This window comes from Sorex araneus, chromosome 5 (assembly GCF_027595985.1).
Source record: "Sorex araneus isolate mSorAra2 chromosome 5, mSorAra2.pri, whole genome shotgun sequence".
Classification (NCBI taxonomy): domain Eukaryota; kingdom Metazoa; phylum Chordata; class Mammalia; order Eulipotyphla; family Soricidae; genus Sorex; species Sorex araneus.
In genome coordinates this window covers 178,053,917-178,081,414 of record NC_073306.1, presented here as the reverse complement: position 1 = coordinate 178,081,414, position 27,498 = coordinate 178,053,917, and the positions used below count along the sequence as shown (strand labels likewise).

At 36.4% G+C, this 27,498-nt stretch overlaps 1 protein-coding gene across 2 annotated transcripts in view; it reads right to left on the bottom strand.

Moving 5' to 3' along the window:
* The window catches only part of GABRB1 (gamma-aminobutyric acid type A receptor subunit beta1), a 373,240-nt gene that overhangs the window by 202,566 nt on the left and 143,176 nt on the right, over nt 1–27,498 (bottom strand). For both annotated transcript variants that reach the window (XM_055139472.1, XM_055139473.1), the window contains one exon: nt 21,030–21,250. In XM_055139472.1, coding sequence (XP_054995447.1) covers nt 21,030–21,250 — 221 coding nt within the window. The remainder of the gene's footprint in view (nt 1–21,029; nt 21,251–27,498) is intronic.

Below are 27,498 nucleotides of genomic sequence, written 5' to 3'. Positions count from 1 at the left end.
GGAAAAGACAGACTCCCATGCCTTTGCAGCTCTGTTTCATTTACACATCTCTAGAATATCTTTTACATCGTACAATAGTTATTTACTTCCCAGATATATAATTCCCTCTAAATATAAGATAGGACTGGAGTGATAGCACAGGGGGTAGGGCGTCTGCCTTGCACACAGCTGACCTGAGTTTGATTCCTCCATCCTTCTTGGAGAGCCCGGCAAGCTCCCCAAAGTATCCCGCCCACATGGCAGAGTCTGGCAAGCTACCCATGGTGTATTCAATATACCAAAAACAGTAACAACAAGTCTCACAATGGAGACATTACAGGTGCCCTCTCAAGCAAATTGATGAACAATGGGACGACAGTACTACAGTGCTAAATATAATATGCATCATTAAACATTATATTTCCGGGAGTTATAATGTTACTGGTATATAGCAGGTTTAATTCTGAAAGTAAGATGGTCCTATATGACTTTAGCACAAAGGAGATTTCGAGTTTATACTTGAGTACTATGACTGATGTTGATTGATTAAATGTTCTTACTTAAATGCCTCGGGGCTGGAGCAATAGCAAAGGTGGTAGGTCGTTTACCTTGCAAGTGGCTGACCAGGGTTCGATTCCCAGCATCCCGTATGGTCCTCTGAGCACCGCAAAGAGTAATTTCTGAGTGCAGAACCATGAGTAACCCCTGTGCATTGCTGGGTATGACTCAAAAAGAAAAAAAAGCCTCTGGCTCAATAATATATTTTATTTATTCAATTTTTTAACTTTTGAGTCATTTTTCAATGTTACATATCAGAGAATAAGGAACAGTGGAAATGACTTCTAGATTTTCCTAGATTTATTTTATGGTCTGAAATATAATTTTTCCTTTTTAATGTCCTTTATATTTGTATGAAACATCAACTAGAAACACATCTGTTAAATAAAATGGGTTATCAAGCTAAAAAGTTAATTTGTATACTTACAAACAAAAAATATTTTATGCACAACAATTAAAGTACTGTTAATGGTGCAGTTCATTACGTAATGGATTCTGTAGCAAAAAAAAGTATAAATAAGGAAACTTGACTTGAAAAGATTCATAAAATTTCTTACTATGTACATTTTATTCCATGGAGAGCAAAGTTCATTTCTTAGACCAGCTTTTCAGAAATAACTGTTACCCTATGAAGTCCAGCTATAAAGAAATGAAAAAAGGTATTTTCAAGAGAGGAATGATGATAATTCTAATTGATTAGAAAGAAACAATGGAAGACATCACTCTTTCTTAGATCCACAGCTTAGCATTCATTTATGGCTGTTCTTAATGAATGTAAGTAGTGAGTCTTGCTAAAAAAAAAAAAAAGAAAAAGAAAAAAGAAAGAAAGAAAAGAAAAAAACATTCCAAACTAGTATAATTTAATTTCTTTGTTTTTGATTTTTGTTTGTGGACCACACCAGTGAATTCTGGGGGCTACTTCCAACTCAGTGCTCAGGGATACTCCAGTGATATTCTGGAGACCTTGCCATAGCAGAAATTGAACCTGGGATGCAAAACATGTGCTCCAATAAATTTAATTCCCTTCCCATCCCAGGTTTAATTTCTTACTAATGAAGTGACCTGGGATGGAAGTTACCCGTGAGTATCATTTCTGCCACTTTAAGCTGTACGGGATAATGCCTCTTAATGAAAACTTTATCTACAAACTAGAGTGCCACCTGGAGCATATGTAGCCTATATAAAAATACTGTATAAAGTAGCGACATTTTGCTTTATTACAGAGGCTAAATGAAATTTTAAAAGCACTAGAATAACATCGCAATACTGCTTCTAACCTTTTGATTTAATCAACTTTATCTTCCATTTAGAATATTGATACTAGTTTTCTCCATAGGATTTTATGAGAATGCAGTAAAATAACACTATATGTCATAGCAATTAATATATAACAAGTACTCAAAAAAACCCTTAACATATTGTTCAAATGTTAATTACTATTATTTTATAGTTTGGATAAAATACCTCTAATAGTCAATAACTATTGAGCTATTTAAGTGCCAAAGTATCTAAGAAAACCCACTACAAATAATATGACAGAATTACGTTATTTTTTTAACTCAAGGTGTTTTGTTTAGTAGACTGATACTTGGGTTGTTTTTCCATGGAAGGTGATTTTAGTGTTTCATGATAACTTTTTTGGGGGGCACAGAATTGTTAATTGGGGAAGGGTAGGGTACCTTACAGATTAAGAAGAAAATAATTATTATAAATTTTCATAACTTTTAATATCTCCAAAGTATATGGAAAAGTTTTAAAGCTGTCTCTTGTTATTTATTAGACATTAGATTCATTCCTATCTATTTTAATTTGATGTATTGTCTGGAGATTTGTGGGGATACAAGTGGCTGTGCTCAGGGCTTACTCCTGGCTCTGGGCAAGGATCAATATGCAAGGCTGGGGTTAGAATCAGGGTTGTCTCCCTGCGTGCAAGGTAAGCATGTTACCTGGATTACCCTCTGTCCAGTCCCATAACTTGTTATTAAAAAGAATATATTTGGGACTACCCAAATTTTTCATACAAGTTTTTAATCATGAATTAATATTTACAGCAAACTATTTTTATCCAAGTTAAAAATGACAAAGAGGACTGTTTCTGTGATTTGGGATCCATATTCTGATACTTAGTATGCTTGTCGATGCCATTGTCTATCTGATGGACGACTTGCAGGTCATTTAAGTGCCGTGGTTATGGGAGAGAGCTCAAGACTCACAGTGCCGGTTTGTCTTAGTCATATTTGTTTTCAAACACTCCTCCCACCAATTAGTTCCTTGACTTTGCAAAACTGAAAGCACAATTAGGAATGTTGATCAACACTGTGTTTGTTAAAACATTTTGAGAGATGTGCTTATTGTTAATGCAACATTATGGATGCATGTGGCATTGAGAAGACTTTTAATGAAGCACTTTGGGAACCTTCTGGAAAAGAGTTATATATAGCTCAGTCATGGCCAGCTTTACATATTGCTCCATGTTTTCACTTGGTTAAGTATAGCATATCCACACATGGTACTCCTCCCTGAGACATCTGAGCAGAAGGATCGTGTTCCAAAGAGAGCAGCAATCTGTTGCTGTTAGATTTAAAGGATTCTGCCCCAGCATTTGAAATCTGGAATTGCGGGCCAATTTTTGATCACAGTTTCCAGCCCTTGAGAATACGTTTTGTTTTTTTAAATGCATGGATAATTGCTATTTATTTAACTCTTACTATTTGCCAGATACTTACATGCTACAATACATAACATGAAAATGTTGTTCGCTGGTGTAATGAGCATCTTCAAATTAAGAAACTCAAGTGTTAGGAGGTTGATTTTTTCCAAAATATAGAGGTAACAGAAAGAGTTGAACTCTAACATAGTTTTGTATGATTTTATCATTTTGTATGATTTCATACACTGCTTAAAAATATGCTACACTATCTTTCATGTCAAAGTGTTTTAACTTGACACAGATTATAGTTTAGGCTAAAATTTAATACATTCTTTTATATGACTGATTTCACATAATATTTATGTGAATATTATTTAATTTTTATACCATGATAGAGAAGTGATACAAACACTTTTACAAAAAATCATAGTTTTTGTTTCATCTAAGATTTATTTGGGAGGAAGGAAAAAATTAAGAGATGGAAGGTCACTTTTTCTGTGTAATCCTATTTCTTATGAATCATCTCATGAAAAGATAGGTTCAGAAAAAAATAAAGAATCTTGTTGACATTTAGGTCCCAAGAACCAGCCATTTTTATTTAAAAAATAGAAATGAGTAGCAAGAAAACTCTGGCAGAAGAAAATAAAAATATTGAAAAAGTAAGAAGAGCATTTTTTTCAGGCACCATAGCAATAAATCAAATTAAACATAAATCCACTGCCTATTTGGGGGGATTTAAGCTTGCATACAAGAAATACTGCCCTGTTACCCTAGTCATAGCTCAGAAAGAAAGAGTGAAAAACATAATCATGGTATAGCAAAGTAATTGTTTTGCAATAACAAGGTCAACTTTTAAGTCATGCCCACTTTCAGTTAATCTGCCTAAAAAGATATAATGTTAAAAAATCCCTTTGTAAATGATTTCTGACTTCAGAATCATAAAATTCTGATTTTATAATTCCTACCTTCAGCATTATTTAAGTATGCATCATAAAAAAACGTGTTTATACTACATTAACTTCATCACTTTGTTAAACTATGACTACTGAGATTTCGTTCCTTAAGCCATACTAAATGATTCCACTCTATTTTTATAACATATGTAGTGAGACAAATATACCATATGCAACAAGGAAAAATATTTTTGTCATGGTCTAGATACCTATGAGGGACTCTGGCTTTTGAAGGATAAATATTTCCTACAGTTCAAATTTTAGCATAAATCCATGAGCCCATACTTAATGGCTGGATCCCAAAATCATAGCTGTTACATGGTGATTGAAACCAGGTTTTTCTTTCTTTTTAAAAAAAATCTCAATGTCTAATATAGATTCCTCTAATAGGATTAGGAAAACAATATAACTGGAAATAGAGTAGGAACACTGATTACTTAAATGGTTTTAACAAATTATGACTTATTGCTGCTGAAATTTGGGGAAGAAATATTTCTCCAGTACTATTTCAGACCCTAAGGTTTTCCAGAGACGGCACTATCAATACCACACCACACACCTATTTGATGGGACATTTGTTGTCCATATTTTCAGAAAATACAATAAAGACTATATGTTTTGTTGTTGTTTTCTTAGGTCATTTGTGGACAATGACATTGGTGGACAAAAGTAAAACACCTATTTAGGAAAATAGCAAATGACTTAAAATATGAGCCATTATTCTTACTGTCATAATGTAGTAACATTTAAATTTTTTGATGAAGATTGCACTCATCTGTAGAATATAAAATAACAGAGTAGGAGACTAATACCCAAAAATAGTAGTATATAATACCAGGAGGTTGGCTCCATAGCTTGGAAGCTGGCCTCACACGCTGGGGGAAAGTCATCCCAGATAGAGAAGGGAACACCAAGTAATATCGTGATTGGGAATCCCGCACGGGAAGAGAGATGCGTGCTGAAAGTAGACTAGAGACTGAACAGGATGACCATTCAATACGCCCATTGCAAACCACAACACCCAAAAGGAAAGAGAGATATCAAATTGGAATGCCCCGCCACAGAGGCGGGGTGGGGTGGGGGGATGGGTTTGGGGGGTGGATGGGATACTGGGTTCATTGGTGGTGGAGAATGGACACTGGTGGAGGGATGGGCTCTCAAACATTACATGAGGGAAAAACAAGCACAAAAATGTGTAAATATGTAACTGTACCCTCACTGTGACTCACTAATTAAAAAATAAATAAATTTAAATAATAATAAAAAAAGAAAAGGTAAAAAATAAATAAAATAAAATTTTTGATAATAAATATGGGGATAAAAATAGAACATAAAATTAAAAACTGAAATAGTGCAATAAATTATACTACACTTTCTCTAAACTAAAACTGTAAATGCTATATATTCAAACAAGGTCCTGAATTTTTTTAGAGCTTATTAGCAGAATCTGAATCTCTCAGCATCTCATTTGGCATGTGTATTTCTAGATAAAAGACACAAAGGAGACTGTTCTTCAAAGGCTCTTTATCTTTTTCTAAAAATGGCATTCCTCCTTGCCCTTTTGATATGGGGTGAATAAAAATGGCACTATATTTTCAGCAGATACATTTCCTGGGTACAGAATTATCCTGTGACACAAAAGATGAAAGTACATAATGCTTGAAAATAATGAGCAATAACAGAGTTTCCTGAATCAAAATAATGGCTTCCTTCTTCTCTGACCCCACTAATCCAAGACTCAAAAACTCAGACCATAGAAAAGAATAAAATTTCTCTTCATTGTCCATTTTGAACAAGCCTTGAGATTTTCTAAAAGGCTAGAAGCAGATATCATCAAAGATAATCCAAGGGATTCTATAAAGGCCACAAAAGAGCCTTCCCTTTAATCTCAAAAACAGCGGCACCTTACCAGGAAGTAGAACAACACTCTCAAGAGATTGGCTTTTAACCTTCAGAGAAGTCACGAGAGTAAGAACAACCACCGTTTATTGATTGCTTACTATATGAGACACTTTGCTATGCATCTTTAAAGTATGTCTCCTTTAATTATTGCAGTGATCTTGAACCATTGGTACTTTTAATAATTGTGTTATAGAAACTGTGGGGACTGGAGAAATAGCACAGGGAGAAAGGCATTTGCCTTGCACACAGCCCTCTAGGGTTGTATCCATAGCTCCCGTTAAGGTCCCCAAGCACTATTGAGAAAGATCTCTGAGCAGGGCAAAGCCAGGAGGAAACACTGAGCACCACTGGGTGTGACTCAAAACAATAACAAAGACAAAAAGAAATTATGACATAGACAGAGTAATTAACATGCCCAAGCTATAAAGTTGAACTACTGGGGGATTATATGGTTATATATTCGGAGACTGCCTCCAACATTTACATCTTTAGGATTCATAAATAATGTTTCTTTTAGCTCTAAAAATAGACTAATAATCCATTTTTTAATCAATCTCACATTCACAGTTGGGATCCCTATGCCTTTTAGGTTTGTCTTTGTACTTATCTGAAGGCTCTATAAAAGTTTCTAGTAATGAGAGAGACTAGTCAATGAGAAATGTCAGAGAAAAATAAAATAAATTATGAATAAGCAAAACCAATGTTCTCATTCAAAAGTTTATACTTTGTCAAATACTGAAATACAGGGGATTATCACCAGTGACATTTTATGTATGAAGCAATTGAGATTTTAAAAAATGTCCCAAATTTCTCTCTTGCCCGATGGCCTGCTCTATGACAGGCTTTTCTGTCTTTCTTGTTGTATTAGAAATGATCCTTTTTTTGTATTAGAAATGGTATTTTGCAATACTGTTACTGTCACTGAGAGGGTATTACACATACCCTTTGACCTCTGTTCAGAATTCAGACCTTGTCCAGTGATGACTTCGCTCTATCATTGTCTTAGTGGTCCCATCCCTGACCTTTCCCCCATGTCCCTACCGTGGCTATATACCATAACTTCCTTTTTAAATTTTATATTATTTATTTATTTTTTTAATAACTTTGTTTATGATAATTTGATATATTCAATATTCCAACACCAATCCCACCATCACTGCACCTTTCCTTCACCATTATTTCCAATTTTCCCAACTACCTCTCAAACCTACCTCTATATAGCCCTGAATAATTTATTTTATATTGCTTGTTATAAATACTTTGATAAAAATGATTAAAAAATTTTCCTTAGAAGAAAATGTGTGAGGATTGTTATCAATCTCACCAAGGAGCTCTTAAGCTCTTGTATAAGAAATTACTAACATGCTGTTACAGGTTAAGCCTTCTGTGTTTATATCTTATTAATCAAGACTGGTTGCCTTCTTCTTTACATCCCATCCAGTGAGGTATGGTATTCTTATTAATCAGTGATATAGAGTTTGAGATGTTGTGCACTCCAGAAATTCAAATATTTTGAAGGGGGTGATACAGTAGGAGTTAAATTTTAACTGGATTGTGACATTGGATCCCCTAACTACTCAGTCTGGTGTGGGGTCCGAAAGCATCACTGCAAACTGTTGATCTCTTTTAAGATTTATATATGAGTCTGTATCATGGCCAGTTAATGAGCTTATTTGGTGTCAAAGGAAGTTCATACCACAACTTCTTTATCCAGTCATCTGTTCTTGGGCAATTGGTTTGCTTTTGATTTTTTGCTATTGCGAATAGTGCTACAATGAAAATAGGAGTGTAGATGCCTTTTTTATATTGTGTCTTTGAGTTTGGGGAGTATATTCCCCAAAGCCATATAGCTGGGTATTATAGAAACTATTTTTCTCAGAAAAAAAATACAAGAAGCTGATTTCCTTTTTGGGGAGTGAGGGTGGAGTGGGGGGAGGTTTGAGACATAACTAAAATTGTGCACAAGGTTTACTGGTTTACTTCTTGCTCTGTTCTCAGCTTGCTGGGCTCTCTGAAAAAGACAGAGAAATCGAACCTGGCCTCGTGCAAGGCAAATGCCCTACCGGCTGTGCTATGGCTCCAGTCCATATATGCATAAACATATAAGCATATAAACACATATACTTCATGATACATACACGTAGGAAATGAGTTAATATGTTTAGGTGTTATGCAATAAAGAATTGGTTTTAAATACTAAATTAGAAATGATGGTCTAATGAAATAAATTGAGATTTCTTATAAAACTTCACAAATGGTCATCTGGGCCTAATACTTCTTGGAAGTACAGTAATTTATAACTACCTGCAAGCTACCGAGAGTATCAAGCCCATGCGGCAGAGCTTGGCAAGCTACCCGTGTGTATTGGATATGCCAAAAACAGTAACAATGTCTCTCAATGAGAGACGTTACTGGTGCCCGCTCGAACAAATCGATGAGCAACAGGATGACAGTGACAGTGAATACTATACATAAATTCTAATACTATAGCTAGAATATAAAATTCATAGCACTGTAGCACTGTCATCCTGTTGTTCATCCATTTGCTCAATTGGGCACCAGTAACGTCTCCATTGTGAGACTTGTTACTTTTTTGACATATTGAATATGCCATGGGTAGCTTGCCAGGCTCTGCCTTGCAGGTGGATACTCTCAGTAGCTTGCTGAGGTCTCCCAGAGGGACAGAGGAATCGAACCAAGGTTGGCTGCATGCAAGACAAATGCCCTACCTCTTGTGCTATCGCTCCAATCCATAAAATTCATATCACTAAGATATTTGGTTTTCCTTTCCTTCTTTATTACCCTTTCTTCTTTTGTCCTTCACTCTCTCCTTTCTCTTTTATTAACTTCCTCCTTCAATTTCTCACTCTTTACTCTTTTTCTACCAGATCTTAACACTCCTTTCTTCCATCTTCCTCTTTCCTTATTTTATTCTCATTTTCATTTTCTTTTTCCTAAGAGTTTACATTGATACTATACCATAAGAATCTTAAAGTTAGAATTTGAGGAAATGCAGCTTTTAAAAAGATAATTTTGGTCACAGCTTTTACATAATTTTTTGCATTAATTAAAAAAATTTACTCATAATGCCATATCCACAGAGCACATGGTCATATGATACCTATAGCACTGCATAATTAATTGCTCTTTTAGTATTGAGTTAGTTGTGAAACCATAATTATCAAAAGAATATTGTAATAAACAATTTCATCATAAAGTATGATGAAATTGGATATATCTCATATCTAGGTGAATAAAACATTTAAATAAAATCTAAAAATTATGTGAGGCAAAAATTTTGTCCTTTCACTGGAGAGCATTTTGAAGAATTCTCTCATACTTCACTGGTGAAACTCTAAAATATAAGTCATCTACAGTGTGAGGGGAATAATAATTCTGTATTCTTTGGATGGAACTGTAAATAGAGTCATGACGATTTTTTCCTAATAAAATAAACTCCTACCCTTTCTGTGTTCTCTTTCTTCATATGAATGAGAAAGTTTTCTTTTTCTCTTAACAATATCATCCAGGCCTCCTCCTCAAATAACCAATCAGCCCACCTCTTTATTCTCTGAAATCTACTCAACCATATTTTTATGCAGCCTATCTAATAGTAAACCTGTGCAAGCTTCCAAGGATTCTTGAACGTAATCAAACTGCATCTAACAGGAAAAATTTGTAAGAGATACAAATTATTTTTAAGGGAGCGATAGCACAGAGGTAGGATGTTCGCCTTTCACGCAGCTGACCCGTGTTCGATTCCTCCGCCCCTCTCGGAGAGCCCGGCAAGCTACAAAGAGTATCACGCCTGCATGGCAGAGCCTGGCAAGCTACCTGTGGTATAGTGGATGTGCCAAGAACAGTAACAAATAAGTCTCACAATCAAGAGAGGCTACTGGTGCTCGCTCAAACAAATCGATGAGCAGTGGGATGACAGTGACAGTGATATACAATCAATGTGGAGATCTAATATGAAGCATAAATGCCAAAGTTCTTGAAAAATCAGCAATGGTGGGCTTATTTTATTTGCATTACCAAAGTAAATGCTCTACTTTTTTTGTTGCAACAGTCAATTAAGGCATGAAGAGATGACCCTCGTAGGTATAGTGGTAAATTGTCTTTCTTTTTGTATTCTATAAATATAGCCATTGATTTTATTCTCAGGCACAACCCATGCTCAAGCATTGCCAGAAACATAAAAATAGCAATTGAGAACAGAGTTAGGTAAAGAAATTGAGTAAGGGAGTCCTCAAAACCTCCATTAAGCCATAAGTATCTAGCTAATATTAGTTTCCATTCTGAAATATGAATCTTAGAAACATCTCTCTGGAATTTCGAGTCTTTAGTATGTGTAGAGGACCAGGCAAAGTAGCTTATATTAACAGCTCATACACGGGGGAGACCTATTCTCATTTATGCTATGTACCTTTTGCAATAATGTTCATTTCTATAATGGTGAGCAATGAAAGCGTCATAAGCAGAAAACTATTTTCCAAGAAATGATCTGCTGGGAAAGAAACATACAGGACAATAATAAGCTGTTCTGTTTAGGGAGGGGCTAAAATTGTAAACAGAGATCATCTTTTAAAGTATGACAAGATATACATATTTGTTAAAAAGGGGAAAAGAGTCAAAATAAATGATAATTCTTCTCCATGATGAAAGCAATGCATAGTTGAGTGTTTGAACAGCAATAAGATTTCTGTTTTATATAATTTGATTTTAGAATCATGTAAATGTTTTATGTAACAAAGAATATAATTAAATAAACATTTTAAAAATGACAGTCAAAACAAATGTAGTGAAATACAATCAAGTGCGAGGCTATTTCTAAATTGAAATTTAAAACAAAATTTAAAACATTTAAACTCCATTCTAAATCCTAAATGGAATGTATTCTAAAGACAATAAAATATTGAACTGTAACCCATTTTTGGTTATCATATCATTAATAATAATTATATTTTTTAATTTAAAGGCAGTAATTGAAAGTAAACAATGAACACACAAAACGGATCTACTCTACTTTTAGGCAATGAGGATGAACAAATTGTTGCTTCTTGGAATGAATTATGTCCCCTTTGATTCATATATTTCAATCTCATCAACAATACTTCAAAAGGGGATCACATTTGGAAATAAAGTGTTTAATGGGTATAATAACATGAATTAGGACATGTCTCTATATATTTACAAAATATGTATGTATACAAACATACAAAACATGTTCTTGTGTATTTGTTTATATACTCAGACAACCAAACTCTATTTTAAGTATATTGGGTCTTCATACACATCTCATAGCTTACAACTCCCCAGTGGGATTTTTTTTTTTTTGATGTTTGGGTCACATCCGACAATGGGTCACTCCTGGCTCTGCACTCAGGAACTACTCCCGGCAGCACTTGGGGGACCATCTAGGATGCTGGGAATCAAACCCGGGTTGGCCACATGCAAGGCAAATGCCCTACCCACTGTACTATCACTCCAGCCCCGCCCCAGTGGGATTCTTCTGAAATGATCTGAGGAAGTTGTGCTGGTTTTCAGGGAAACCAAAATGAATGGTTGTTATCCAGGATTTATAGGGAGGCAAGTGAGTGACAATGTCCAATTAATGAGTAAATCATCATCATCATCATCATCATCTCGTTGATTGTCGAATTTCTCAAGTGGTCTTAGTAACGTCTCCATTCGTCCTAGCCCTGAGATTTTAGAAGCCTCTCTCTACTTGTCCTTCCCAATGATGCCACATTGGAGGCTCTTGCAGGGTCAGGGAAATAAGACCCAGCTTGTTACTGGTTTTGGTGTATTAATACACCATGGGGACCTTGCGAGGCTCTCCCATGTGGGCAGAAAACTCCTGGTAGTTTGCCAGTTTCTCCCAAAGGGAGAAGTACGCTTTTAAGATATCACGGTCACGCTTCCGGGAGCTTGCTTTTAAGTCTCTGGATGCTGGCTGTTGATGGGATTTCGTGGCTGATGGGATTCCACGGCACCAGGGGCAGTCCCTGGGTGTGACCACCTAGCTACTGGGAAATGGGAAATCTGGGCGTAGGAGGACCAGTCCCGATTGAAGCAGGCTTGGAGGTCTCAGCCCCGGGTCCCACACTTGGGTTCCTCTGCCGGTACCTTCATGCATGAGGCTCGTTTTAACGTGTGCAGAGGAGCCTTGAGCATGGCTGTGGTTAGGCTCCGCAGGTCTTCCACTGCCAGGAGCTCTGCTTGGGACAGGGAGGGAAGTTGGAGCCCATCCACTTCGAGGGGCCCCGGGGAAGACAGCCAGGCACTCGGGCAAGAGACTCTCTGCTTCCATCAGGAAGGTGCCTAATGAGTAAATATCAAGGATAAATACTAAATGTCTGTAAGAATCCTAAGAGGAGCAACTTCAGAGAACTTCCAGGTTGGTGAAGCTGTGGAGATTTTAGGAGACAGCTGGAAAGGGCACGTGAGCTACATGACTTTTCCTCCTACTGTCCTCCTGCTGTCCTCCTACTGTCTTCCTACTGTGCCTTTTCCTCCTATTGTGCCTTCCTGTCAGGTAGCTATTTCTTAGTTACACCTTTTGAATTAAACTACCTAGTGAGTAAATGGGTTTCATAGATTCATGGATTTTGTGACAAATTAGTCAATCCAGAGGCAGAAGTCCCATAATTCTCTGATATGTTTTCCAAAAGGAAACACAGGTCATAATCTTCCCTTGAGATTGGTGTCACCACTAAATGGCAGAATCTGATGCTCTCTCCGGGTAAAGAAACAATGATATAATTCAGAAAAATTCTTAAACTCCCTGTGGGGTTCAGAATTTCTGGTTGTTATGGGAGAGCCTTCACCTACTCACATTAAAATTGGATCACAGGTCCCCAGTAGAGGAAGAAGTAATCAAGCTAAAGTTATAATACGAAGGTAGACTCTAATCCAACGTGATGGATGTTCTTACAAAAAGGGATACACAGAGAAGATGATGCAGAGAGACCTAGAGAGAAGGCAGTTATCTCCATTCTATGGAGGGAGACAATTTCATCCCTCATGGCACTTGGAAGGAACTAATCCTGCTTGCATCTTTATATTTGCTTCTATAATCTCAAACTATAAAATAATAAGTGCATATTGTTTAAATGGTCCATTTTATATTTTGTCACAACACCTCTAGAATAATAATACAATGATATAAACATTAATGGGTTGATTATAATGAATGGTTCACATTGTTAATGTCTAAAATCATTCATCAATATTCATATCACAGTCTGACAGGGAGCTGCTGGATCATTTGTTAGAAGTAAACAATATGATTTATAAAACAGTCTTGCCAAAGCAGGACAAAATAGTTCAAATGATCAGGCTTTAAATATATTGAATAGAAAAACTCACTTACAGCAAAGGGATACAATCACAAAATAAAGTTTCCTTAAAAATAACCTATACGACATAGGGAATAGAGTAACATAAATTAAGACTGTCAAAGATATTTTAGATAATTTATAAGTTTCTGCAATCTGTGTTCCCACTGGACCTGCTATATGAAAATACTAAAATTATAAGATGAGAAAAGTTATGTTACATATCCTAAAATTTTTACCTGTAAAAGTAGCAACTTGTCACTCTGATAAATAGGTAGAGCACTTATAAGAGTGTTCATAACATATTACAGCCTAAGCCATTTATTTACCTAGTTAATGGTTTAATTCCATAATACAACTGCTATCAGTACTAGTTCAATTGATGTCATGTGTACATCTTACTCTATATACACTTAGGGTGTGTACACAAGCCCACATGTGTGCTCAACAACACACATATGCTGTCCCCAAATTAACTCATATTGGGCTTCACTATGTCTTTCATTACATGTTTTCACAAAAATCCTCAAAACAACTCAACCATACGCTCAACTTTGGAAGGAAAAGAAAGAAAGATTTATGAATATTTTAAATAAAAGGCAAGAGTCATAAGTGGAGAGCAGGAGAAGGACCATTTTAAAGAGGTTAACAATTCTATTTGATAGCTTTTCAGAATAAAGTTGTTTTGTGCCTGCCATTTTCAGAGAAAGACAAACCTTGTCTCAGCACCCACAGGGCCAGCCCTTGTTGCTAACTGGTATTTTCAGCCAGCTGGGTGATGTTTACATAAGAGGCAGAACACATCTGGTCATTAATAGTGATAATTGCTCTTTGGTTAAAAGCCATCATTTCTATATAGAAAATGTTGCAGCTGACATCTATTGTGAGTCAGGTGACTGCATCCCATGAATTTTTATTTCAATTTTTTAATTTGTTATTTTTTCTAAGAAAGAGAATTCAAAGATGAAGGAAATAGAGTTTATACTTTCAATAAATCTACAATATTTTTGAATCACAGGAAAATAACTATAAATCAAAATTAGTATCATAAGAAAGTTAAAAACAGCATAGACTTGCTGGGAAGTAGTGTATCAAATGAGTGTTCATGGGTGGGAAAGTTGTATTGGTCTTCATTGAAAAAGCAAAAATTGAGAGAGAGCCATTTAAACCAAAGGAATAAGATAGTAGTGAGTGTTAGTGGAGGAAAGAGTGTTTGGGGATAGAAAAAAAGGAAGGCACTTGACTAGGGTAGAAGGGATGTGAAATAAAATACTGGTTTCACTGTTTAATATGAATTTCAGATAAATTAGCAAATACCATTTTTTCAGCACAAATATGAACCAGGAAATACTTGGCTTATAATTTGAGGTTGAATTTTCTTTGACACATTTAGGGAAATAAATTATTTAATAAAGTTTAGTCTGTAGAGTAGAAGAAAATGGGTATTCATATGGGAAAGGCATTTTGGTCATCTACATAATTTATCTGTATGTATGATAAAATAAAACATGCATTGTAAAAAGAATAAGATTGCACTCATGAGTACTAGGCAAAAATGAGATAGGAAACTTTTCAGGAAGTGATAAAAGATTTTGATTTAGGTGTTAGGAAAAGAGATGGTTGAGATAGACTGGTGTGGGAACAACAAATTACACCTAAGATATGTGATGTCAAAGAGGCAACATATTTCTATTGACCTGGATCATGATAGCTTTGTTAAAGACCATATAAGGAGGAGAAACTGGCTTTAGAAAACACAGGTAAGATAAATAGGGATCATATCAGGAGGAACGAAAACAGTGAATACAGACACATACTGATGCTCAGTAAGAAATGGAAAATATTTTTCTGATGTCAGTGGTTTCTAGTTGCAGATATTTAGGGTTTTTTTAATTTAACCAATTGGTTCAACCTATAGAAACATCTCTAGTTGTTGGATACAACAGAGGTACCAGCAAGGGGCTAGCAGAGAAAAAAACATGGGAATAATTAAACACTTTGTAGGGTCTTAGAATTCCTGGCTAGCTATTGCTCTGAAGTCTCACAGAAATGAAGAGAAGAGATTTAGACGTTGCAATGTTTTTGCTAACTTTTGAAAATCCCTTTTTTGCTTTTGCTAGGAAAGTAGTTCAGGTAAGAGCCATAGTTTTAGAGATTGAGGAATAAATACATGAGTCGTGAGAGAGCAGAAGAAACCAAAGTTGAAAGAGGAGTGGTGCTTGAAGGGAAACAGAAATTGAGGGGAAGCAACCCACAGAGAGAGAAGATTAAAGATTCATGAAAGAACTATGTCTGATAAGAGGGTTCAGCAATAAAATAAAATACTTGGATGGAGAAATTTGCCCTATAAAAAAGAAAAATCTCTGCATAGTTAAAGGAGGGAGGAAAGGAAGAAACATTCTAAAAGCTTGATGTGGGATGTGGAAAGAGATGACATTTTTCTCCACTTCAGAGTAAGAAATGACACTGCACTTTGAGTGGAGCAGGAGGACAGATTAAAGTTCTAGTCTCTTAGCAAGTCTCTTTTTTCTTTTCTTTTTTGGGTAACACCTGGCGATGCACAGGGGTTACTCTGGGCTCATGCACTCAGAAATTACTCCTGGCAGTGCTCAGGTGACCATATGGGATGCTGGGAATCAAACCCGGGTCGGCCGCGTGCAGGGCAAATGCCCTACCCACTGTGCTATCACTCCAGCCTCCTCTTAGCAAGTCTTACAGTGCATCTTAGTCGTGCTGCATCTATATCTTACAACATGGAGAAGTTAAAGTGTTTGTAGGATTATTGAGTATCATAATGCATGTTGTTCCAACACTGATAAGTGGGAAACTTGAAGGATGAGTCTCCTCAGTAGATGGTATGAATGTTACTCAATAGCCTAATGTTTTTAGAAGTACCAACCCCAATTAGGTACTACTCTATTTATTTTAGAGTGTTTACATGACTTCATGAAACATTTTGTATAAAAAAACCTGATTTGCATAGTGCCTAAAAATAGAAAACAGCATATTCTATTCTTGTGGTGTCATTTAAATTAACATATAGCATAAATCATTGTGTTTGAATATAATAACAATTTTATATAGGTAATAACACTAACATGATTATGGGATACCTAGTCAAAGAGCTTTTAGATGCATTCAGAAGATCCCAATGACCTTATCATGGCAAAAAGCAACACAACACATTAATGCATGTTCTTATTTCTTGTGACTATAAGTTGAACTTAAATAATGGAGAAAACATGAAGTTTCTGATTACCTAGTCTAATACATGCAGTCACAAATATACAAAAACTTATCACTGTCACTGTCATCCTATTGCTCATTGATTTGCTCTAGCAGGCACCAGTAATGTCTCCATTGTGAGACTTGTTATTACTGGTTTTGACACATGGAATATGCCACGGGTAGCTTGTCAGGCTCTGCCGTGCAGGCGGGATACTCTCAGTAGCTTGCCAGGCTCTCCAAGAGGGATGGATGGAGGAATTGAACCTGGGTTGATTGTAGGATATAGGATATAGGATATATATTTATTTTCTATATTTCTTTATTTTCTATTTTCTATATGTTTCTATATATTTATTTGATATTCATTATTCATAATAAACTCCTAGTAATGAATAAATGATTATTAGCCCCTTGTTGCAGATTATAAAACTAAGGCTCAGTGATTACATAAGCTGTTCAGAAAATGGTGACACGAGTCCAAAATTGACCTCTCACGCTAGGTATCATACTTTCTTTTACAATATTTTTCCATTTCTTTATGGTATAAGAAAACTAAACCACAGAGAAAAGAAGTCTGGGAGAGGAGAGAAGGGTGAAAGATGTGGCAGAGGGACAGTATCAGAGTTGGCTGGAGCTTCTTGTGTTGAGGGGGGATTCCCAATAGTGCTCAGGGCCTACATGCCACTATTGTGGGGCAGTACAGTTCTATGCCAGCGCAATGCAGAACATAGGGGCCATGAAATACTGGTGGAGGGTATTTCATATACATGAAATTCCAGGTATCTGAACTCAGAACCTCTGTAGGTAAGTCACATGAGCCATTCATAGAATATGGTTTGATGCTCTTTTAGAGAAAGTTGTTGCCCTAAAGAAGATAGCATCTAGATAATGATAAATGATGAATATTTATTCTTTAGGATATGTTTGCAAGCTACTAGTTGCAAATATCTTTAAGTGTGCTCCAAAGAGCAAAAATCAATATTGAACAGCTTCAAAGATTTGATTCTACATATATCTGAAAAGTAGTAGGATGCTTCCATTTTATATTTTAGTTCTCTCACTTTAAAATTGGAAGGAGATGAAGAAGAAAGAAATGGACTAAAAAATGACATAAGTACTGAAAAGTCGTGAGCACTTTCATGATAATTAGGTGCAGTGACTTTGTACATCCAAACCATAAACATTAGCATCATTATAACCATCTTCCTCAAACTACATTAAAAATTTAAAATAAATCGATTCAAATTAAAAAATTAATGTCTCATTCAGATACATACCTTCAGGAAAAAAAGACCTATACATTCAACTTTATGGTTCTTCAGTAGTTTTCTTTCTATAAATCATGCCCTCTGGTAGAACCTACCAACAATTTGCAAATGTTCAAAGTAAGATTTTGTAGACTAAAAGTAAAACTTGCTTCTTTTTCATCCCCAAATTTCAGCTGTCTTTTTCTAAAACAAACAAACACAACTTTGCACACACTCAGCTATCAACATAGTTGCATGTGGTGTGATCGACTCATATACTCAGCTGGCTAATGGAATTATTCTCCAGGATATTACAAAAGAGTGCTTCATCATTTTAAACCTTGATTATATCCAGTAGATGTAGTCATCATAGAGAGTAGAGAACTTATAACTACATTTTCAATATATTAATCATCACTAATGATCAGCAGAGATCTTGAATTAGTTTGTTTTGCTTATAATAACTATCATCAAGGGAATTTTTTAGTTCATATGTTTTTGAGAGACTTTTCTATCATATATTTTCAACTAGTGTTGAAAGCTCTTGGAACATTGAATGGTGAAAATTACCCTAAAATCATTTTGGCCAGATACTATTTTATTGTATAAATGAAGATCAAAACTGTTATCCACTAGAGTAACAACAAAAAAATTGTTGTTATTTTTCATTCGCATATTGATTTATACAGCTATAAATTACAAAATTATGATGCCTAACTGGAGTTAACTTGGCATTGGTAGTTTATGGGTTTTGGAGGACTTATAAGGACTTCAAAACACTCCCCTACATAGCCTAAAATAATAACACAATTCAACATTTTATTGGAAGAACTGGCAACTGATTTGAAGTGATGCAAAAATAGTCTAATAAACTAACAATATGAGTATTAATAACAGTCTTTCATAAGGTATAATGGAGGGACTTTATAAACTTTTTAATACTTTATCATTAAAAATGAAATAAAAGAAACCCCACTGTTTTGCAAAAAGAAATTTATGATATTAGACATGATCAAATATGGAAGAAATACCATTTTCATGAATTAGAAAAGTTGATAATTTTAAAATCTTAATTTAGCCCCAAACTAACCTGTAGAGTGAATGCAATCTCAATTATAATTTAGTCAAACATTTTTATGGGGTAGAAATTCACAATTTAATTTTAAATTTATATGTAGATTTAAAATGTCTAAAATAATAACAATCTTAGGTTAATTAATAGGTGGGTTATATTTACTACTTGACATAATGACATATAGTTATGGAAATTGAAATAGTGAAATCGTGCTTAACATGGAAAAATAAAACAATGGTACAGAACTGAATATGAAAATAAATTCCCACCAACGTATGTAGTGAAAGGTATCAATATATCTTGATGGGAAAAGAAAAGTCCATTTAATAAAAAGCGCTAGGATAAGTGAATAGAAATAGGGTAAATTGAATGTCAACTCCTACCTCACACAAAATACAAAATTAATTCACTATGTGTCATATACCTAAATAAAAGAGATAAGCAAGTAAGAAAATGCAATTGCATTATAACTATTGTTCAACTTAAGTATTGATCGCTAATTCCTTTGCATACTTAAATAGCTATACTTAATACCCAGAATACTTAATACCTAGAATTATAGCTCAATATGGATGGTTCAGAGCTATTTAAGCAATTGATTTTTTAAAATATCATTTCCATAATAGCTAGATAGAAAATCTGTTTGCCATAGGCAAATTCTCTTATTTCTGTGATTATTATTTGCAGGTTAGGGCAAATAATTAATTCACTTTCTTTCAATGCACAAAGATCATACGGTTCCAAAAGATTTTCTGGTTTTTCATGTAATTATATAATATAGATATGTAAAAAATTACAAACACGCACGCACAGAAGGGGTGCAATGATGTGTGTGTGTTGTGTTGTTCGCGGGCTCTCTCTCTCGCTGCTCGCGTTTTGTGCTCTTGAGCCGCTGTGTAAGGACTGGATCGGGATGGCTCCTCCTTGTGCTGTTTCTGAGTATGCCGCTGTACTCTCTTCTGTCTGTCTCTCTATCTCTGACTCTGTCTCTGTAGTCTCTCCTCTCGTCTCTTCCGACCTTTCTCCATCTCTGTTGTCTCTCCTCTGATCTCTTCTGATCTCTCTCTCCAGAGCCCTTCAGCTTCAGTCTCTGGAGCCCCACTTACTCTCACTTCTGACTCTGACTCTGACTTTGATTCTCACTTGCTTTGTGTTCTTTCTTTCCCCTGCTTCTGGCTCCGATGACTCTCTGATTCTCTTTCGCTCTGCGCTCTGCTTCTGGGTCTTCTCTTCCTTGTGCTCTGCTTCTGGGTCTTCTCCCCCTACTTCTCTTACAGTTTCAGTTTATATAGCGATCACATAGGGTGGTGACACAAAGGTGGGTTGAACATTAACAAATCAACAAAGAGGGGTAAGATCGCCCCTCCAGGAGATTAACAAAATCTCATCTAAAGAGATTACTCCAGATTACTAGAAGATCCGTTTAAGGGTGGGATCCCATCCAGGGTGTGTTGCTTTCTTCTTTCCTTAGCTAGTAATCCACTTAATTAGTTGTAGTAAATCTACTACTAGTATTTCTAGCAATGTCATTCTGTATGAGCACAGTAAGAAATACATCAAACTTAAAATTTGGTTCTTCCTGAGGACATCTCACTATATATTCCAGACCACAGTCCCCCAGGTCAGGTTAGTCTTCCAAACCCCAGCAGGGTCCTAGTATCATCATTACTTTTGGATCATGACAGCATTTGTCTATGACCATGCTCTCAATTTATAGTTGAGTATTGTGGTGCTTTGGCCTGGCCCTTTTTGATGCCAGGGTAGCTCACAGCTTGCCCTGGGTCCATTCAGTCCCTTGTCAGGCCCCTGCTTTGGGGTTGCTAGGAACTAAGGGTAACTGATTTGAGGAAGCAGATGCCCAGGAGTAAATATTATTGATTAACTCCCAAGTTACAAAGCATAATATTAACCGTCTTCCTGTGTCCATACAGGAAGGACATTGCTTTAAGATAAACTAATTCCCTGCAGTAAGGCTGAAAGGACAAACCCAATGTTATCCTATACGGATAAACCTGTTTACGTCATCTTAGGTGTCGCCTCCCTTCTTGCCATTTCGAAGTAAAAGTAAAGTAAAACATGCAACATCAAATCACTTACCGGAGTCCATAGAGAACTGTTCCATCAGGATGAAGTCGAATCATCCGATTCTTCACTGTAACCCCATGCACAAATGATTTCTTGTCATTAAGAAAGTAGGTGTCTGGTACCCAGAGTTGGTCAGCCACCCTGTTGTCTAGTGTGAGGTTCAGTGGGATTCCAGAGTAAGAAAGTCTTTTGTCTTTCCAAGACTGCTGGAAATACATGGTGAGTGTATAATCCTGAAAAACAAAATCCAAAGAAACTTTACATCACCATTATAATTGTTGACATCATAATCATTATCATCATCATCATCTTCATCATCATCATCATCAGTTTCTATTTAGGATGTGATAGGATGTAGAATCACAGATGCCAGATATCCACTGTCTTGTTATACCTTATAGTTTCCCCTAGAATATATTAAACTTGTTTTTTTTTTTTTGCTTTTTGGGTCACAAAAGCAAAAGGTAATGCTCAGGGGACCATATGGGATGCTGGGAATCAAATCCAGGTCAACTTCGTGCAAGGTAAACGCCCTACCCACTGTGCTATCGATCTAGCCCCAATATTGAACTTTTTATCTTTATGCATAGGTATATAGAGCAAAGCAGCTGCTAGGTGAACTGAGGCAGTAACTGAGTGTGATGTATAAACATTTCCACCAATACACTCCCCACATCACAACCATCTGAATGGTGAATGTCCCCGTTTTGTGTATATGATAGGTTACTTTGAGGTTTATATACGTAAATTCACTTAACTAAATTTTTAGTTCTGAAGTTAAAGTAATGATACAAAGAAAGTCATAAGGAGAAAATGGGCCAGGTAATACATGTTCAAAAAATCTCTCTAAATATTATATTTGAAATAGAACATTTGCAAAATAATAACAAAAATAAATGAATATAAAATTGTTTCTCAAACTAAAACTTCCTTTTGAAAGAATGCTATTTTCTCTTGTAATGGTCTTAAATCACCATAACCTAAATGCTTCTAATAACATCTTGTCTATCAATTCTAAAACGTAGTTTAGAAGGCATCTGGAAATAGATGCCTGACATTCTTATTGAAACTGCTCAACAATTTCTCTTAAGTCATCCTTGCTTTGTTTCAGGAATTGGTTTGAATTTGAAACCGAATTTGTATTTAAACTTACTTTCTCATCTCTTATAAAAGGTTACACCAATGACATACCTTGCAAATTTTTTTTCTGCTAAGATTTCCCCTGGCAGTGAGAGACAGTAAGATTCGGTTCATTAAATAGATTGTCCTATAGGGGAGGGCAGTGATGATTAGCTCAGAGCTTGACTTCTTGTTGGTCTTTAAACAACTCTTAATACAAAGTGCAATTGCCCATTGAAAAGAAATAATTAGCAGTAAAATAACAAAGTATTTAAGATGTAGGTCCTAACCTAATACAAACTGAGGTTCACTTCTTTTAAAGGACATTTGATCTGTGAATAGTGACTTTGTCACTGATTTAAAAATGTATTCACACTTAACAAGAACAATACAGATAGCCACCTGAAAAATGGGGAGAAGAGCATAACAGTCACTTCATCTGAGAATCCAAACAAATGGTTGAAGCCAATGGAATTATGAAAAAGTGCTCTTTTTTACTGATTATCAAGGAAATGAAACACAAAAATGACAATAAATGCCACCTCATACCTGTGCAAAGAGCGATATTAAAAAGCTAGGGACAACAAGTGTTGGTGGAGTGGAGAAAATGACTTGTAAACTCTTGATGTAAATGTAAATTATTACAACCTTTGTGGAAAATATTATAAAGACTGCTAAAACTATATATAATGTAAACTAGATATTTTACACATTATATATATGTATCATGTGGTCCAGATATCCCATTCCTAGATATCTATTCCTAAAAACGTACTCAAAAAAACTGAAAAGATATATAAATATGTGTACATTATTGTTTATTACAGCATTAGTTATAATAACTAGAATTTCAATATCTGGAAATGACCCAAGCAGCCAGTGGCAGATGTTTAGATAAAGAAAATATGGCATAAGGAATATTACTCAGGCACAAGAAGAGATGGAATTTTTTCTTTTGCAACATGGATAGAATTAGACGTAGGATCTAAGGAAAACTATCCAGAAGAAAATTATTCCATTAAAGCATTCATGGGTGGCATATAAAGAAACAAAATGAAGGAACAAATAAGGCCAAACAAGAACAACTACTTGCAGGTGGGAGAGATACTACAATGAGTAGGGCACTTGCCTTGCATACAGCACACTAAGGTTTGATCCCTGGCACCACATATGAGCCTATAAGTCTTCCAGAAGTGATCCCTGAGGACAGAGTCCAAAGTAAGCCCTGAGCAGCACTTGGGTGGAGCACAAACATAAAACAAAACCCAAAACCAAAAACCCTTGTATTATCAACAAACTGAGGTTGCCTAAGGGAGTGGAAAGGAAGACTTGCAGGAGTGGGAGTCTTTTTAGGAATTTTAGTTTTTAATAGAGTTGTTTATGATGATTTGTTCCATCCAATATTCCAACACCAATCCCACCACCATTGGACCTTCCCACCACTATTATATGAGAGTGGGAGTCTTATCGTTGTGATGATGGAAGAGTTATACTTAACTCTAAATGTGGTGCACTCTGGTAACAAACCTTGCAAAGAGGTGAAAAACTGTATCCTACACATAAACAGTTTCATTAACTTCTGTTATCTCAAAAAATTTATAAAGAATGACTGAGTAAAAGCAAGATGTTTCAGAGGGAACAGTGTAAGCATTTATTTTTTTTCATAGACACCACCCCAGAAAATTCTGTTTTGTGGGTCTGATGGCTTACTGTTCTAGTCAGTAATAGTCTCATTGTTCTTCAGTATACTCTCAGTACTTCAAGGTACTTTCAAGATCTTAAAGTTTACCAGGGATCAACTCAAGACCTTGAATATGCTAGATGTGTTCTTTACTGCTTGAGTCATCTCTCCAACCCTATGCATTCTTGAATATAATGGTTAATTGTGATTAGAGCTTATATTCATTATAAATACTATTATATTTAATTTTTTTAAAAGTTCCTCAATATTCACTTGGGGATCTAAATGAAGCACAGTTTGTACAATATTACTTCTGTTGACTGTGCTCAAACATAAGTATACACACCAGTGACTATCCAAATGTTGTACAGGAAATTGGCATTTTACCCCTTGCCATTGTAGTCAAATCGCTGAATACATTGTAGAATCCAACATTATGAAGTGCTTTGCCTATATTTTCTTGAATATATATTTTAATTATACTTAAGTCCTAAATGCATGTTGAATTAGGTATTATACATGGTATGAGATAATGATCTAATACATTCATTTACATGTCACTATTCTTTTTTCCCAAATAGTAAATTGAAAAAAATTTCTCAATTTTCTGCTCTTGACTCCTTTATCACAATTTAGCTGCCAATATATGTGAGATTTTTAGTCCTGGAATCTCAATTCTATGTCACAGTTCTGATTACCCTAGTTTTATCTAATCATTATATTAACCTAATAATATAATTTAAATTTTTTATTCTTGGTGCTTTCATTAATTGTCTTTTGTCTCACAATTGCTTTGGCTACTTGTGGTCTTTGTAAATTTTAGCAACTTTATTTTTCTATTTCCCTAAAGAATGGCACTGGGATTTTGATAGGATTACATTGAATATACATAATGATTTTTTAACTTGGTCATTTTACATTATTCATTCTTCTGATCTATACTCACGAGGTTGAGCAGGCCTGTGGAAGACCGGGAGATTCCTCTGATTTCTGGAACTAATTGTAGTGCTGGGAGGTTGGGTGAGTAAACCTCATAGTCACTTGTGCTTACCCTCAGCCATAATGCCAAACTCATAAATATCAGGGAAGAAATCAAGGAATTCATCCCATATGCCTGGCACTGGTTGCGGTAATGAGTTCCGGTGAGCCTGGTCAGTAAGCAAGAATATGTGACTGGATTTCTGGGCACCAGCTTTAGCTGAAGCTGAACAAACCTGGACAGTGACTGGAGAGTATAAATCTGAGTCCCTGGCAGCTGCTGTGGTGCTATAGTCATGCAGACCTGAGACCCTCTGGGGGGGCCTGAGACAGGGTACACCTGAGAGTAGACTGGGCTTGACTCCCAGAAAGCAGAGACTATGCACCTGTCAAGGAGCAGAGTCTAGATGACCATGTACTAACAAGGGAGCACAGCAGACCTGATGGCAACTAGGGAATCACTGTCATAAGCATCTGGTAGCGTCCATTTGCCAGGTTGTTCTGAACAGTGAACAGATGTGCTCAGGCAGAGCTTAGGCATAGTAACTGCAGTGTGGCAAGTCAAAAACAGTTCAGCAAGACTTTTCCTGTCTTTAGTGGAGGTGTCCAGCATCCGCCAAACTTCTATGTTCACAGGGACCTGGGAAGTTCCTGCTGAGTTACATTTGCAGGGTGATTTTGGAATCGAGGTCTAGCTGCTCATGAACATGGACACTGAGGCTGGCAAAACAGAATCTGGTTGGCCACAAGCCAGCAGGGACACGCAGAGCAGGAGGACCATCTTGCCAAGCTGGTTAAATCTGGGGAGGTCTGTCGAATGCTTTCTGCCTGGAGGGGGTACGGCTCCCTTACTAGCAGATCTGGACTGGCACGGGTCAGTCTGTCTATCAAGAGTGAGCACACTTGATAATTATCTTTCAGCCTCCAGCCACTTAATAAATGTTCTGTGCTTTCCTCAAGCATTTGACTCCAAGGTCTGTCACTCTGGAGAATGAAATCCAGTGTAGCATGCACCAACACTTCTCTCAGCTTGATTGTGAGAAGTCATCAAGATGGGACCTGCCAATGACTCTGACCCCTATTTGTGCTCTATCATTCCTTGCCTCTCACTTGAATACAGATAGCGTATGTGAAGGAGGCTTTGGGGTGCCAGCTGCTCAATGCAACCTTGCCCCAGGGCAAAACTGCAGCTTCAAAACCTGTCCTTCACTTCTTTTTTGCCTCATGTTATGGGTCCTACTCTGGCACAGACCTTTCTGTTTCCAATCTATCTGGATGTTGTCCTTTCATCTCTTTCCAAAGAGGTTCATTTGGGTGTCACTTTCTTTTTTCGCTTGTTTTGCTTTTTTGGGCCACACCCGGCTATGCACAGGGGTTATTCCTGATTCTGCACTCAGGGATTACTACAGGTGGTGCTCAGGGGACCATATGGGATGCTGGGAATTGAACCCTGATTGGCCACATGCAAGGCAAATGCCCTACCCGCTGTGCTATTGTTCCAGTCCCTAGGTGTCACTTTCTTGTAGACCAAGTTTCAGTGTAGATTTGCTTTGATCACAGAAGATGTAAACAGTTTCTCTCTAATTGGCCACTTTGGCCACACAAGATTATAACCCCTCTCCCCCAAAGACATCTTTTTTTTGTTTAAGGACAAGGCCACTTACTCTTATCAGTTATGTGAGGCCCTACTTACAGGTCTAAAATCTCATTCCACTTTGCTTTCATTTAATATAAACATAACCCACAGGGATATATACAATACTTTTAAAAACAGTAGCAGTGTACTCCTTATTATGAGAAGCACTTAGGAAAATGAAGATGAAGGTTCTTTAGAAACCATCGCATGCTAAACAAATAGAATAGAATATAGTTACAGTTGTGGTGTCAAGGCTGAGAGGGCCTACGTGCATCTGAAGCTTTCAGAGCTGCTAGAGCCTGACCCCAGCCTCATTACTGAACGTGAGGATGTTGGGGTAGGAATCAGAGAATTCAGTCCCAAGTGCCTTATCATATTGAAATCTGTTTTCTGCTTAAATATCATACTTTCAAATTACTTCACATGTGCATATTCATTTCCATAAGCATTTCTATTTTTTTTTCATTTTGGGTCACACCTGGTGATGCACAGGGTTTACTCCTGGCTCTGCACTCAGGAATCACCTCTGGCAGTGCTCAGGGGGACCAAATGGGATGCTGGGAATCGAACCTGGGTTGGCTGCGTGCAAGGCAAATGCCCTACCCGCCCTACCCGCTGTGCTATTGCTCCAGCCCCAGCATTTCTATTTTTAGAGATGTTTATGAAAGGACTTAAAGGCAGAGGGACCCTACTGACCATGGAAAAATCCACTGTGTGTGATCAATGATAAATCTTGCTGTTGGGTCATTATTTTTAATTCAACTGGTATAGAATAATTAAAAACTAACCAAAAGCTTATTATTAGAAGATTTGCCTTGGGGATCAGCACAATCATTAATGGGATACAAGTTTCAAACTCATGCAACATATTCATAAGCTTGCCAATTCTCCAGTCTTCTGGAGGATTTACACATGAGACTATGGGGTGAGATCCCTATCGTACATTATTCTTAATATCCCACATTCTTCTTTTTATTGTAATGTATAAGGGTTTATCGTGGCAAAATAATATTTGTAATACATACTGGAATTACTACTTTGTGAGAAATGAATAAAAGGCAATAGAA